This window comes from Uloborus diversus, chromosome 5, assembly GCF_026930045.1.
Source record: "Uloborus diversus isolate 005 chromosome 5, Udiv.v.3.1, whole genome shotgun sequence".
NCBI classification, from domain to species: Eukaryota; Metazoa; Arthropoda; class Arachnida; order Araneae; family Uloboridae; genus Uloborus; species Uloborus diversus.
The window spans coordinates 136,732,456-136,746,543 of NC_072735.1; the positions used below are offsets into that span (position 1 = coordinate 136,732,456).

Consider the following 14,088-nt stretch of genomic DNA (forward strand, 5'->3'; position numbering starts at 1 on the left):
AAGACTCGCGAAATATTTCAACTTCAAACATTATACTCAAATTCACAAAATATTCAATTCTCGAAATCAACGATAGCTTTATTTTCGTGAAAAATTTATAAGTGTATGTACTACTCTCTTTATACTTCTTATGGTCATATAGTGCATGCACTCCATATTTTTCCTTTAAAATATTATAAGTATTTTGATTGCTATTAAAATTCGCAATCATAAACATTTCAGGCAATCTGTAAGGCATGTTGAATCTCTATGGGGCTTTAAATCTACACAAGGCTTAGAGAGTTTTTTTTTTTTAGTTCGTTTTCAAAAGCGTGATGATTTCAAAAACTATTTATTACAATTATACTCTGCCTTTTAGTATTTGTGTGTCTGAAATTTTGCATTCGATTTTAAACACTTTCATAAGACAGTGACAACGGCATTTAAATTGGCTAAAACATAATTGGTCATTTTTTTCGTTTACACATTAACCACACAAAATTAACTGAGGAATAAAAAACACCGTAATTTCAAAATCATTCGGTTCACTTACTTTTTGTTTTTCAATATTCAAATACATATATTACAACTATCAAATTGTGGCGTTTTAAAACGTCATCTTTCGTAAATAAACAATACATATTAATAATGAAAAAAATATTTTGATACAAATTGGTGATTTCTACAAATAAATGGACAAAACAGTATTTAAGCTTTTCCGAAAGGAGTAGGTTTTAACTTACGTATTGAACGGAAGTAATAATCCCAAATTATTTTCCAATTCTTTAAACATTCAAGTAATGTTTCAGTGCTGCACATAAGTCTTTTTAAGAGAAACCAGATGTTATGTTTGTTTTACCTGACGCTCTCTTCTTGATGCGCTCCGGAAAAGACCTTCTTTGAGTTTAGGGAAAGAAATTTTTGGAAGATATAGAGCAAAGTGCATGTTTTCAAAAGAAGATGTACTCCGTCCCTGCCGCAAGCTAAAACTGAAACGGATTACCTATTACCGGAAGTGTCATACCGCATTTTCTGCGTGGTTTCGACAATTACGGTCAAGTCCGCTGACAAGTTAGGATCAGTTATGTCGCTGCTTTGGGGAAAACTGAAAAAGAATTGATGTTTCATTTTCAAGAATAATAATAAAAAAAATGAGATTGAAGCAAAGTTTGCCGCCCTAGGCAACTGCCTACTCTGCCTATTGGGAAATTGGGCTCTACCCGTAGAGTTTCTTATTGAGAGGTTACATCATATTTTGAAATTTTACATTCATGTATTCTGTCCAACGAAAAGGATTTTAATATCAGGTGTGGCCCTCGAACAGAAAAAAAGTGGACACCACTGGTCTGTATGATTGTAACGCTTTGACGGGGACTGCGTCAAGGTAGATCCAGCCTCTAGTTTTTTAGAAGAGTCATTATCAAAATATGCAGGGCCGATTCTAGTAGTTTTGCCGCCCCAGGCTGTGTTGACAAGTACCACCCGCTCGTCTTAATAATGGATACATATATATTTAATCATCGATCATATTCTCACGTGTTGCTGCAATTTGAGCAACAAAAAAGAAAACCAAGTTGGAAATTTGAGGGTTTTTTTTCCTTTTTTGATTCCTTACATTTTCCACAGCATAAAATTTGCCGCAGGTGGTATAGCACAGGTTGCTTACCCCAGGAACCGGACCCGAAAATATGAGCACAAAAATCGAAAAGAGAAACGATAACAGCTAAAAATAGCAGGGTTGGCAAAACCCCGGGTTTTTTTAAAAAAGCCCATGGACCCAGGGTTTTTTGGGTTTTTTTAAATAAAACCCCAAAAAAACCCAACTGAAGCTGGGTTTTTTAAAAGAAATGTGGGGTTTTTTGTCTTTTTTTAGGGAAAATGTGGGGTACTTGTAGCATATTGTAGCGTAAGTATATGGACAAAGCGCAAAAATTGTCCTGGGGTAAAAAAGCTGGAAAACTAGTTAAAATTCAGCGTTTTCTGAAGAAAAGTATAAAAGACGACAAAACCCAAGAATGGTGAAGTTTCAGATTTTTTAGTTTTCATGATTACCAACAGTTAAGGCAAAGTTACTTCTCGAGTGAGAAAATCTATTGTTCGTTTTTAATTGCTACTATCTTTTTTTTTTTTTTGCATTTTACTTTCCTGTATTTCATTTTGTTATGCAAAACTACTGTAGAACCTCAAGTAGTTTTTACTCCTTTTTTACTGAATTCCAGCTTAATCAAGATATTTCTTTGAATTTTATGTTGCCCGTTTTTCTATTTCTGTGTACAAACTAAGAAATATTAAACTTTTTCGTAAGATAATGAAAATACTGTACATCCTGTTCTGTTTTCTGCCTGACCGTTTGAAAAACCTGTTAATTTCTAAAAAATATATCTTGTGTTTATTCTAGATTTGCGACGTGTTTGTTTGCAGGAAATAATTCACATGAAAGCCTTTTAGCTAGAGTAGTTTCCTCTGTACAATCTGCAAATATTGGGAAAATCAGACGTGACAGGACTTAGTCAAATGCTGTTAAGTTATATTATTTTTTTAATGCTGTTAAGAGTTGAGAAATACTATTTCAAAAAATTCATTTTTTATGTCCAATGTCTGTGGTGAAGAAGAAATGAAAAAGAAGTTTAAATTGTGAAAGTACTTAAATTAATTTTTTTAAAACTTCTCAGAAAATTAAAAAAACCCAAAAGTGGGCTAAATAATGGGTTTTTTTAAATGGGTTTTTTCAAAAAAACCCATTGGGTCCGACCCAATTGGGTCCAATCCGGCCAACCCTGAAAAATAGGGGGCCTGCGGGAGCCCTCTCGATATTTTATGAAAAATGGAAGTGCCCGAAAATGTTATTTTAAGCAATTTTTTGTGACGTTAAGTAAAGGAAGATCGTTGAGCTCATGACAGGGACGTGCAAAGGGGGGGGGGGGAGAGAAAGGACACCGGTTGGCCCCGGGCCCGAGATTTTTAAAAAGAGGGGTGAACTCTATGCAGGATGTAAGGGTAAACATTAAGGAGAAGGGGCCATAAAAGTCATTTGTGACGGGCCCCAAAATTTCTATGCATACCCCTACTCATACCACGTGACACCTTCTTTTTGCGCCCCTGTGTTGAATAGTATTCAGCTCTCAGGTTTCATCATTGTTTAGTGGGTTCCCTCACCGCCCCCCCCCCCCCCTTACTTCTATTCCCATTTCATCTGGCACATCACCAGGTGCCGCCACAGACCAATTGCATTGAACTTCTAAATTAGATGTCACCGACACATTGTTCCACATTGTCTTTCCGCCCCCTAGATGGCGCTGTGCCGGTCGCGCTCAAAAGATTTCGCCGACAAGATGCCAGGTGTTTTGTGGCGGTCAGAGTAGAAAGCACTCTCGCTCAAACCTGTAAACACGGGCCGCTGGATTATCGGAAAAACGGAACCATGTCTTCTGAGAGAGGTAAGGGTTTGTTTATCTATTTTCAATTACAAACGTGCTCTTGGGTTTTTCTCTTTCTTGCTGCAGCGCATTGTTTGTGAAATGTCGGACGGGGGTAGAACTTTTCGAATTCTTAGGAATAAGTTTAAACAAATATAAAATTCAGATGTTTCAGTAATTAAATTATAGATGAACTCTATTTATCGAAGTAGTTCGAAGGGACTACAGCAAGAAATATATATACACACATATTATACTAGATATGTAATATGCTTTCTTTTATTCCATCGTGATGTACCTATATCTTGAATTCGCTGAAAAGTTGTAATTTTTTTGCATAAATGCAGAATTTATGCTTAAAACATCATATGTTTAGAAACAAACTGATTCTTTCATTAAGATGCATTCGTGTTGAATAGCTTACTTGAAAAGCGTAAAAAAGGTATGGGTGCTAAAAACACGTGTTTATATTTGGCACGCGTATTGTTGGTATTTTTAAGAATTAGAAAATTGTGCGCTTTTTTACGTTAGCTCTTTGCTTTTTCTTCCAGATATGTTTCTAAAAAATTGTTATTTAAAATTTTAAATTGACTTTCAAACTAACTACTAGGGATTTTTTAAATATTTTTATTTTAAACTTTTGGCTTTTTAAGCTATTTTTTTTAATTTGAAATAAAGTGCATTGAAATTCTGAAGGAACAAGTAAAATGTATTATTACGCAATTCTTTGTATAAGTTAGTGAAACTGCTAAAAATTTTGAATTCAACTTTGTCCAAAAAATGTTCTAGTATATGAAAATATTTTTCTTTCGGCTATTTTTTTTTCCAGATAATTTAGATTTTCCTCTGTTTTTTTCAAATTTGAATTTTTATGTTATTATACGTCTTTCACTCTTGACGATTGGCAAACATTTACAGAATTATTTTTCGAATTGCATCTGGAAATCCAAGGGTGGATGGGAACAAATAATTTTGATTTATGATACGGAGAGGAGTATAGTAAGTTCGATTATAAATCGCACATAAAAAGTTTCCGAAATTATAAATAAGTTTATGTGTGTGTTTTTCCGTATTCTAAAATTAGTTTTTATTGGCTTCGGTTTCTTTAGGCGAATTTTACCTTTAACACCTTAAATTACCTTTAATACCTTACCGAAAATACCTTTGTGCTTGAAAATTAAATTAATGAATTACCAACACAATATTTTAAAGCACAAAAATTGTGAGTTCTGTGTATTAAGAAGTTGGTAATTCATTCATTTAATTCTAAAAAGCTCGTAACTTTTGATGTAATAATTTAAAGAAAGGATAGCGTGATGGAAGAATTTCTCCATCTTCAATTGATATTTCCAATTATTCTGTGTCTAATTATCATTTTCGAAAATTAAGCGGTCTTTAATTTTTTTTACCCTTACCTTGGGAGAAGAAAATGCTCATCAAATTATGAGGAAAAAAAAAAGCAAACACAGACCTCCCCCCCCCCCCCTCTACATGGATGTGCATTGTTTCAGTGAAATGGTGAGATGAAAGGTGGGGTGGTAATACCGTGAATTTGACAAGGGACGCCCCGCGAAGAGAGGTCACATCCCAAAATGTCCTTATCCCTTAAGTACGTGATTAAAAAAAAAAAAAAAACTTTAAAATGTGTTCTTTGGCTTTTCACATCTGCTCAAATCATGAGAAAAAATACTTTGAAAAATCATAGTTTAATGGGTATGGTGTGTGATTAAATAACCACTTTGCAACATTGATCTTAAACTGCAAAAACAGCGAATAATTTACCATTAAATGCCCCGAAACGTTCATAAAAATTGTAAAAATGCCTTACTATTTTAGTATTAGTAAAACTTTATCTGTCATAGAATTAAAAGTAGGTATTTTCAAGCTCACCAAACTAAGAGGAAAAAAAAAGTCCTGCACTTGCGAATGCCCCCCCCCCAAAAAAAAAATATCTTTTATTGTTTTTCAACAGATTGGTGCAGTTAGAAGTTTAAAATTTATTTAATTTTTAGTGAGTATTTCCTTTGTTTATTGGCCACTATAGTTTAAATTTTTGGGTATGTTGCCAAATGACAACAAGATGCATTTAAGGGTTATTCCGCAAATTTTGTCTTGGCGAATTTGGAAAAAATATTGATTTTTTTAATGCAGCCTCTTCTCATTGTTTAGGTATAAATGCATGCTCATGTTTTGTCATTCGGTAAAGTTTGGAGTTTCATTCGGCAAATTGAGAATCTTACCCCTCCTAGAAATTCATATTTGAGTTGCCCTTGACCATGACGTCTTGTTTCACGCGTCGCTTGAGTGAAACTTGATTTTCTCCGTTCGATTACTCATTGCTTGTGATCTCTCTGCATTGTTATTAGCTCCTATTTGTTTGAAAACAAAATGTCTATAAAATTCTTCCTTTTTGAAGTTTCTTGGATTTAATTAATTTCTAAACTCTTCCTCTCAACTAATTGAGTTAGCAGAAATTGATCATAACCGAAACTGGTATACGAGCTTATTGAAACTGTCGGAGGTGACAGCAAGGAGAATATTGGACAGAAGTGATTGAGATTGCAATTTTGATTCAAAAGGAATGAATGCTTCAAAACTATTTCAGTTTTCAAGCTGTATTGTTATTCGCATTGGTAACCACCAAGAGTTACCATCCCATTCTCTTCTGAAACTTAGTGTTCAAATAATAGTATATTAAGAAAAGGTGTAAAAGTGAATTGAAAGATTGAAATGTTAAAGAAATGTCAAAAGATTAAACAGTTAGTTCTTTAGGCCAAAATAAATCTCATTATTTGTTATCTAACAAATTTCAGTAGAAGATATACCAAGGTTAATTTTTCAACTAAATTTGTCGTTATCGCAGTTTAAACCCTGCACAGAACTGCCATGTGCCCTGACTGTTTTCTGAGACTCTAACCTAACGGCTTTGAAAAACACCGATTCGTACAATGGGTATAATCTCCATTTGGACACAATGTTTTAAATCTTTGTTTCTTCATCGTCCGTTATTTAAAGAAGCCCGTTAAAATGTGTGTTTTAAGCTGCGCTACAGTGGTCCGTCCATAAGTGCTCACTACAAAAAAAAATCATTTTGTATATTATACGCATACAAGATTCAGTTTGCACGTCCTATGTTCTTCAATTTCATATGAATTTTAAGTTTAAGAAAATTAGTTCGGATGATTAGGACTGCGGTACTTTATTTTAATTAGAAACTAGCCTTTAGTGTATCCATAAAAAATACTCGTAGAAAACAAAATCAAAGTATTGAAACAAGTCAAATTTAAAGGTTTTTCTTATTAATTCTACATCACAGTTTTGGCGGCTTTGAAATCGGAAAGTCAAAGCTTGTTCTATCCCTAGGGTCCATGCTTTAATGTGAAATACGCAGCACTGATCTTGCGCACTTCCATGTTCACTCACAGCTTTCACATAGTTCATTTCCTTATACGACCAGCAACTTTTATTCGTACACCAAGTCATTATTTTACTTCAAGGTCTCTTTGAAGTAAATTGACTAAAAACTAGAAATTTCTCTCCTTAGATGAACTTGCTGGTGCTTAATCTCTGTTCTTAAGAAGTTCATGTGTTCATTACATTTTTCGAAATAACTGTTCTTAACGCTGTATTAATTTCGCAGGACAAAAGCAATTTTTCGTCAAGGCAGCGAAAATAAAATTTTAAATAACTATGTAGAAAAGAATGGGAAAGATAAATAAAACCTTTTCCTTTCCCATTGTTCCGAAAACTAAAACTGCGTCGTTACGCGACATAAATTGTAATGGTTTTTGTGATTTACGAATCATCATACACACCCCATTCTCCTTTCAGAATAGTATAATATTTTATTCCAGTTGCCATTTTTGACTTCGCTGATTTTTTTTTTCTTATTTTCTTACCAATAAATTAATTCAGCTGCTTGTATGAAAGAATTTTCATCTGCAAGTATGAAAGAATGCATGTTCGTCAGTAAGTATAAAAGAATGCATTGTGTGGAAGAATTTTTCATCTTAATCCTCCGCAATTACAAATTAGCTGCTTCAGCTTATAAAAGTAAAAATTGCGCATCAGATTTCGAGAAATACCGAATTAGTCGAGTTTCCATACGAATAGACTTTTTCTGCTCTCTATATTTTTTTTTAAGAAATTAATCATCACGCATTTGTGACTCGTCCTGTCGAAAATCTTGATGAATCGAAAAAATATTTTCCCTCGGCCAAATTTTCTGTTTCATTGAAATTTTCGCAAATAAGCAACCGTTTTAAAAACGTTATAATAAGGTTCATGGGCGCCCATATGCAAAATTCTAAGGGGGGGGGGGGGCTCAGAAATTTTCCCAATGGTTTAGCAGAAAATTTTCCCCATGGAAACTGATTTCAGTATAAATTAGAGATAGTAAAATTTGACATTTTTAACAACTTATTCATTGACGGATAGAAAAGAATTTTTTTTTACATTTTTGCAAAGAAAAGAGCACTAAAAGCAAGGAAGTTCTCATCTCAAAGGGGGGGGGGGCTTGAGTCCGTCCTTGCCCCCCTATATGGGCGCCCTTGATAACGTTCAAATTGACAAACAGCAATAAGAATTGCAGACACGTGTTTCAGAGTTACAGGGAACTCTTTTTCTCGATGTAAAAAAAAAAAAAAAACTTATGGATAAAAAGACATTTGACAAAAGTTTTTTTTTTTTTTGTTTTTTTTGTCCATAAGGGTTTTCTTTCCCATTGAAACCCCTTCCCATGCAAGCTCGAAACACGAATTTACAATTCTTATCGTTATTTAAGCAATTTAATTATACTGTTTTTAACACATTGCGCTCAAAGGTAAATATTTTATTCACTTTATTTGTACAATGGTATACCGGCAGTTCGGTTATGACATTCAGAGATTGAAGTTTCGTCCTTGTTATGGGCTTATTAGTCTGGAATACTCAATCGCTGAACTTAAAGCAGAAGGTCCTCTCATTGAAGCTGAGATTACTTTAGAATTGTTTGCTAAAGCTAATTTAGCACACCAGCGAAAGCTCGTAAGCAATGGTACGGCTCATATATTAGTATGGCTCACACTCATTGAAGCTGTTATTACTTTTGACAACATCCTCTGCCAATGAGGCCCTACCCTGAACGCTAAACTCCAGCGCATGCGTAACATTTATGCAAAAACAATAACAGCATTTATGCATTATTATTAACAACATTTATGCATTATTATTAACAACATTAATACGAACACAGGAACAATTTTACTTTTTCTTAAACTGTTCTAAAAAAGTTTTTTCCCCTTGTATGTGGATTCAGGTACAAAGATACGAAACAAGATCAATCCTCGCCAGTCATTGCATTTAAAGCCTTGTACGCGAAGCTTACAGGACTTTAATTGCATTGACAGGTTGAAAGACAAATTTCCTGTTTTCCTCCAGACAAATCCTTTTACCGCCGATGCGCTGTTTGGAAATAGCACATCAATAGTATTCTGATAACAAGATCACTTCAAGGAACATTGCTAATGCCAGGATTTTTGACTTTTGGAATTACCCTGATACACCATTGCTTGCACCATTAAACATTTTTTTAAAAAATGATTTTTGGTTTGCATCCAACTAATAGATTATTTCTCTTAACTGGGATCTTTTGGTTTTCTTTATTTCTTCAGGCTTTTAAACGGATCAGTTTTACTGTAATTTCCAGGATTGACTGTTTGGTTACGTCGTTTGTTGTTTATTTTATTTTTTGTTATTTTCTTTTGAGTTCCCATCAATTTATTCTCGAATGACCATTGACCAGTCATTTAGTATGAAGGCCAATGCACTGCTTTTAAATTTAAGAAACGTGTTCTTAAATATACATTTTCTGCCTCTAAACTATTTTTTAGTCTAGTCTTTATTTTTATATTAATACGACTGTGTTACATTCTAGTAAACTCTCTAAATAAATAAATTAGATTTCTCTCTAAGTTTAATTTCTGTTCCACGCTTAATTTGTGATGTGTTATTTTCGGCGTGCATAATGGGCTCGTTTCGGAAATTTTAAAAGTATTTTATTCTGAAAGGACATGCTTAAAAACATAGGATCTGACCAATTTTTAAATGATTTGACTAAATTTAATATTAAAAAAAATTTGATTAGTGCTCTTTTATTGTTTACGCTTCTGCCGATGACATCACAAATGATGAAATGTCCTTTGCTGATGCCATTCACAGAGCACAATATTTAATTCGCTTCTTTACTCACATGTACTGGCAACGATAGGGTTGATATCAAGCGTAGAGCACAATATTTGATTCGCTTCTTGATTATCATGAAGGGGAAACGCAGTAGACAGATGCGCCACAGTACATCATTTGTGTTGTCATAAAGACCACGCCTTATTTTCAAAATTGGTCAGTTTAAAAATTAATCAAATTCAAGCATTGGGAAAATGAAAGTTTTTTCTCGCTCCGTGTTACAATTTTTTTGCTTATTCTATCAATTTCAGTGACTAAAAGTAGTACTTTTGACTGAAGGAAACAACCCCATTCAGTGCATTTCAAGAAAATCTTTTTGAAATGCGTTAACAGAAAAATTGACTTTTAATTGATCTCCATCATTTTGGCGTAAATGGTGTTTCAATAAGGGGAAAAGTTTTCTAACCTGTTCAGACACGGTGACTTCGTTTGAAGTCACTAATTTGTTGTTAAAAAAATCCGCAAACTGACACTTCAACAATTAACTGAAAAAAAAAGAAAAGAAAAAATACTAAGAGCAATGAGCATCAAACAGTTAAGCTATGCTTTTTATTAAAAAAAAAAAAAAAAAATTCTAGACTACCCTTTTTCCCTAAATAAATTTAAAGAGTTGGACTTTTATAATAGTGAAACACTTGAAACAAACTAAGACAGCTGACATCGTTTTGGCGTCTATTGACACTTGAAGTTAAAATCAAAACACTCATTAGCTGAATTAATGATTCATGTCACTTCTCAAACAGCTCATTCCGAATTTACTCCTGGTATTTTAACTACTTTTTATTTAGAGAATTATTATTTTAAATATACATTAGCTCAACACACACACAACACTGAAAAAAGGACGATTAATTTGTTGCGACCAACCGAAATTTAGAACAGTCTGGCGAGTAGCAATTAGATTTTATGATGTATTTCTTGCTTATTTTAACATGAAAAATTACACTGAATCCTATACAATGCACTGCAATTACATTTTGTTTTAGTTTTGTGCGTTATTCTTAATGAAATTCCTAATGGGAATGAAGACAAGATATTCATTCTTCAGACATGTTCTCATTTTCAGGTTCGAACCTAAATAAGAATTGTATAATTTAATGTATAACTAATAGATCTTTTGGACCGCCTAACTACCATACCCCTTTTTTTAATTGTCCCGGCCTCATTATTGGTGAAACCTTAATCAAAAACTTGATCTGCTTCTGCAGCTCTAATGATAATTGCTCCAGTGTCATTTTCTGAAGAAGATCAAGTTGCCCACAGGCACCCCAAGACTTCCCACCGTCCTTCCTCCCCTCCTTTTGCATCATTCTAATAAGCATTGGTAATAGAAAAGATGAGGGTTTTTCCCCTCCTTCAAGTTGCTTCACTCAACTTCAATTTACTCTCCATTTCAATCTCCTAGTCATCAATTGCTGCAATTTTTCGATAGAGGAATAATTTTGGGACTATTGTGCCTTCGAAGAAAGTATGATCAAAAGAAAATGAATGAATAACGCTAGTACTATTGTGATTAATCTTAAATAACTGGGGTTTTTTTCTTAACAATCACTACAAATAGCTATTTGCAATTCCATTAAACTATAGGAGGCGCTGCAGTCTCTGCCTAATGGCTGCTAAAAGAGGTAAAACAAACCTGCAATTTGTAACCTGCTTTTGAACTTAGTAAATGACCCTAATTTTATTCGTGTTTATGTGGTTTCTCATGGGTATCCTCTTGAAATAGATTTTTTAATGTCTTGTGAGTTTATTGCATTTTTGATCTGACTTGTTTTACCTTTGGAATATTGCACCTCTGACTAATTTCTTGATCCACCGCAAGGAGGCGTATTCAAGCTTTAGAATTGTGAAATTTTTGTTTTTCTTTTTATAATGAGGGTTTTGCTCCAAAACTGATGACACAAAAATTCTATTTCTCGAAAATATATTCAGAACTTCAGACTTATTTTTAGTACCACACATAAATCTTTAACATTTTTATATGAGAAGTAAAACATTCACCCCAGTGCGGAAGCAATTAATTGATGAAATCAACGTTAATCAGCACAAATTTTGCAAAAAAGATTGCAGCATGAGTAATGGAATTACAAGGAATCGTTGAACTTTTGACGCTAAGCAGCGTCCTAAATGAAGCAACACCGAGATCCATTTGTAGAAAAAAATATCGTCTGTGATAGTTAAAAGCAAATTTTTTTAAAAGCAAATTTTAGAACGATTCTGTTGCTACAATTTTTTTTTTTTTTTTTACTTATCGCTTGCTGAACTTTGCTTTACTTGTAATCACGTTTCTGTTGTAATTCTATTGTTTATTTATAAGCATGTTTTGTAACTATTTTGGCAACGGTTAGAATTTAGAAAACATGAAAACAACAGCAGAAAGAGTGTCCTGTTTTTTTAATTGTTTTTAAAGTAGTGTATTGAAATATTCTACGTTTTATAGTGTGCCTGTCGTTCTTATCGAGATTTCTTTTTTTCCCCCTTTTTTTCTTAGAGAGAGAGAGAGTTATTAGTTTTAACTGTTTTGTGTAACGTTAATTGAAAAATATACTAACCGCAGTTCGTTTGAGCTTTGAGATCTGTTGAGGAATCAGTTCTAACAGCGTCTGTGCAATATTTATTACTTGTTTGTGCTTTAACCACGTCTTATTATTATATTTTTTTTTTTCAATTTCAACAGCAAATACTATACATAAAGTAAGTTAATAGAACGCTTATAAATACGGAAGACAAAATCATACAAGGAAGGTTATAAACAACGTGGAAATATACGTTATTAATGAGTTTTCAATTAGTCTCAATGTAGGGACGAAGTTCGACGACTTCTCGTAAAGATATCGAAAACCTTTCCGAGTTGTTGAATAAAATTCAATATTGATCTTTCATCATTTGCAGAATTTGGTGAATTCAACGGAAAGTCAACTAACAATAAAGATAATTCTGAATTCATTTGCATGAAACTAATAATCTTGCTCTCCGCAGAACTTCGAGCTCCTTTTAAATACTCATTTAAATACGAGGATTTTAAGAAAATGATCTTACTTTAATGTATGCTGAAGGAAATTTTTACAAATCTTAACTTAGTTCACTTCCGAGCATGGCCCTTTCCGAGTTATCTTGAAACCGTTGAGATTTTCTTCGCATTTTAAAAGTTCTTTTTTGTGTGTAAAATTCAGTTATAATATTTTTAATTAATAAATTTTTTTTTCGTATTAGAACTTTTATAATATCGATAGATTTCCTCTTACTTTGTACACACACACACAGAGAGATAATGCTAAAAGGAGTTTCTGATTAGTCAGCATAACAGAAGTACAAAAACGAAATCTTTTTCAGATTTTAAACAAATTAAAAGCAAATTTGGTTTCGATTCATGTGCCATTATACGTTTCCAGTAATCGTTACATTTAAGCAACATAAAAATTAATTTTCAAATTCCATAATTAAATCTTGGGGATCATTACAAATGTGAGTAAAAAAAAAAAAACAGGTAATGCCAGCCCTCTTGTATGCAAAAACGAAGGAAAATAACAAAAATATTATTTGTTTTATAATTGAAGCTAGCGTAAGGAGGCTAACTCCTTTTTTAGTCAAACAAAAATCCTTCAGCCATGTCGCCTAACCTAAGAGTTAAATCAATTTTAGAGGGAAATAACACCTTTTTTATTCTAATAATAATACATAACAAAAAATAAGTAAGCCAAAATAAAAAACAAATACAAAAAACAATAATTCAGTCTGGTAGAATGCTAAGCATTATGTTATGTATATTTAAAAAAAAAGGTATTTTAATAGGAGCATTTTAAAATACAAGTAGATATTGTTTTCTAATTTCTAAGCGTAAGAAGGTAGGAGAAATTATGGACCTGAGTTACGAACCCCTACCCCCGTTTGTCCCTTATTTAGCAATGTTAAGTCTTGTGTTATATTCATCTTGAAACAAAACTTTAAAAAAATTTCAGAATCTGTGTTATTTTCGTATTTTTTTAGTGTTATAGGGTAATTAGTATTTTGGTAAGAATGCTTTGAATTTCCTCTGAAATCCCTAATGGTAGAAGTTTTTCAATTGTTTAAAAAATGCCCTCAAAAATCTTCATGTAAAAATACCCTTTTTTTAAACATATTCTACGTCAAAACGCTTTTCTATAAACCCTTTTCGCAGCAAATGCAGATGTCAAGTCAGGATTTATGTCATTCAAATTTCTAGCAGAGCGTGATGTTAAGTTTTCTGAGCTGTTAAAACAAAACAATAATAATAATAATAAGAAAGATTGTCACCTCCCCCCCCCCCATATTTCAATTAAAACAGAGTCCTGTTCGGGATCTTACAAGTGTTTTCAATTCTCAAAAGATTTTAAAGAGATTGATAGTACAGAAGAAGCGACGGGAACACATCTACCACATCACAAAATCCTACTTTCATACTTTCGATGTTTTTTTTTACTTATGCCAAAATAATTAAAATTCAACAAAT

The 14,088-nt window shown here is 33.0% G+C and overlaps 1 protein-coding gene across 1 annotated transcript in view; it reads left to right on the plus strand.

Moving 5' to 3' along the window:
* The first annotated feature begins 3,333 nt into the window (after positions 1-3,333).
* Positions 3,334-14,088, plus strand: part of LOC129221986 (low density lipoprotein receptor adapter protein 1-B-like) — a 149,687-nt gene continuing 138,932 nt past the window's right edge. The window contains exon 1 of the mRNA XM_054856395.1: positions 3,334-3,416. Within this exon, the coding sequence (XP_054712370.1) occupies positions 3,401-3,416 (16 nt within the window). The 5' untranslated portion in view covers positions 3,334-3,400. The remainder of the gene's footprint in view (positions 3,417-14,088) is intronic.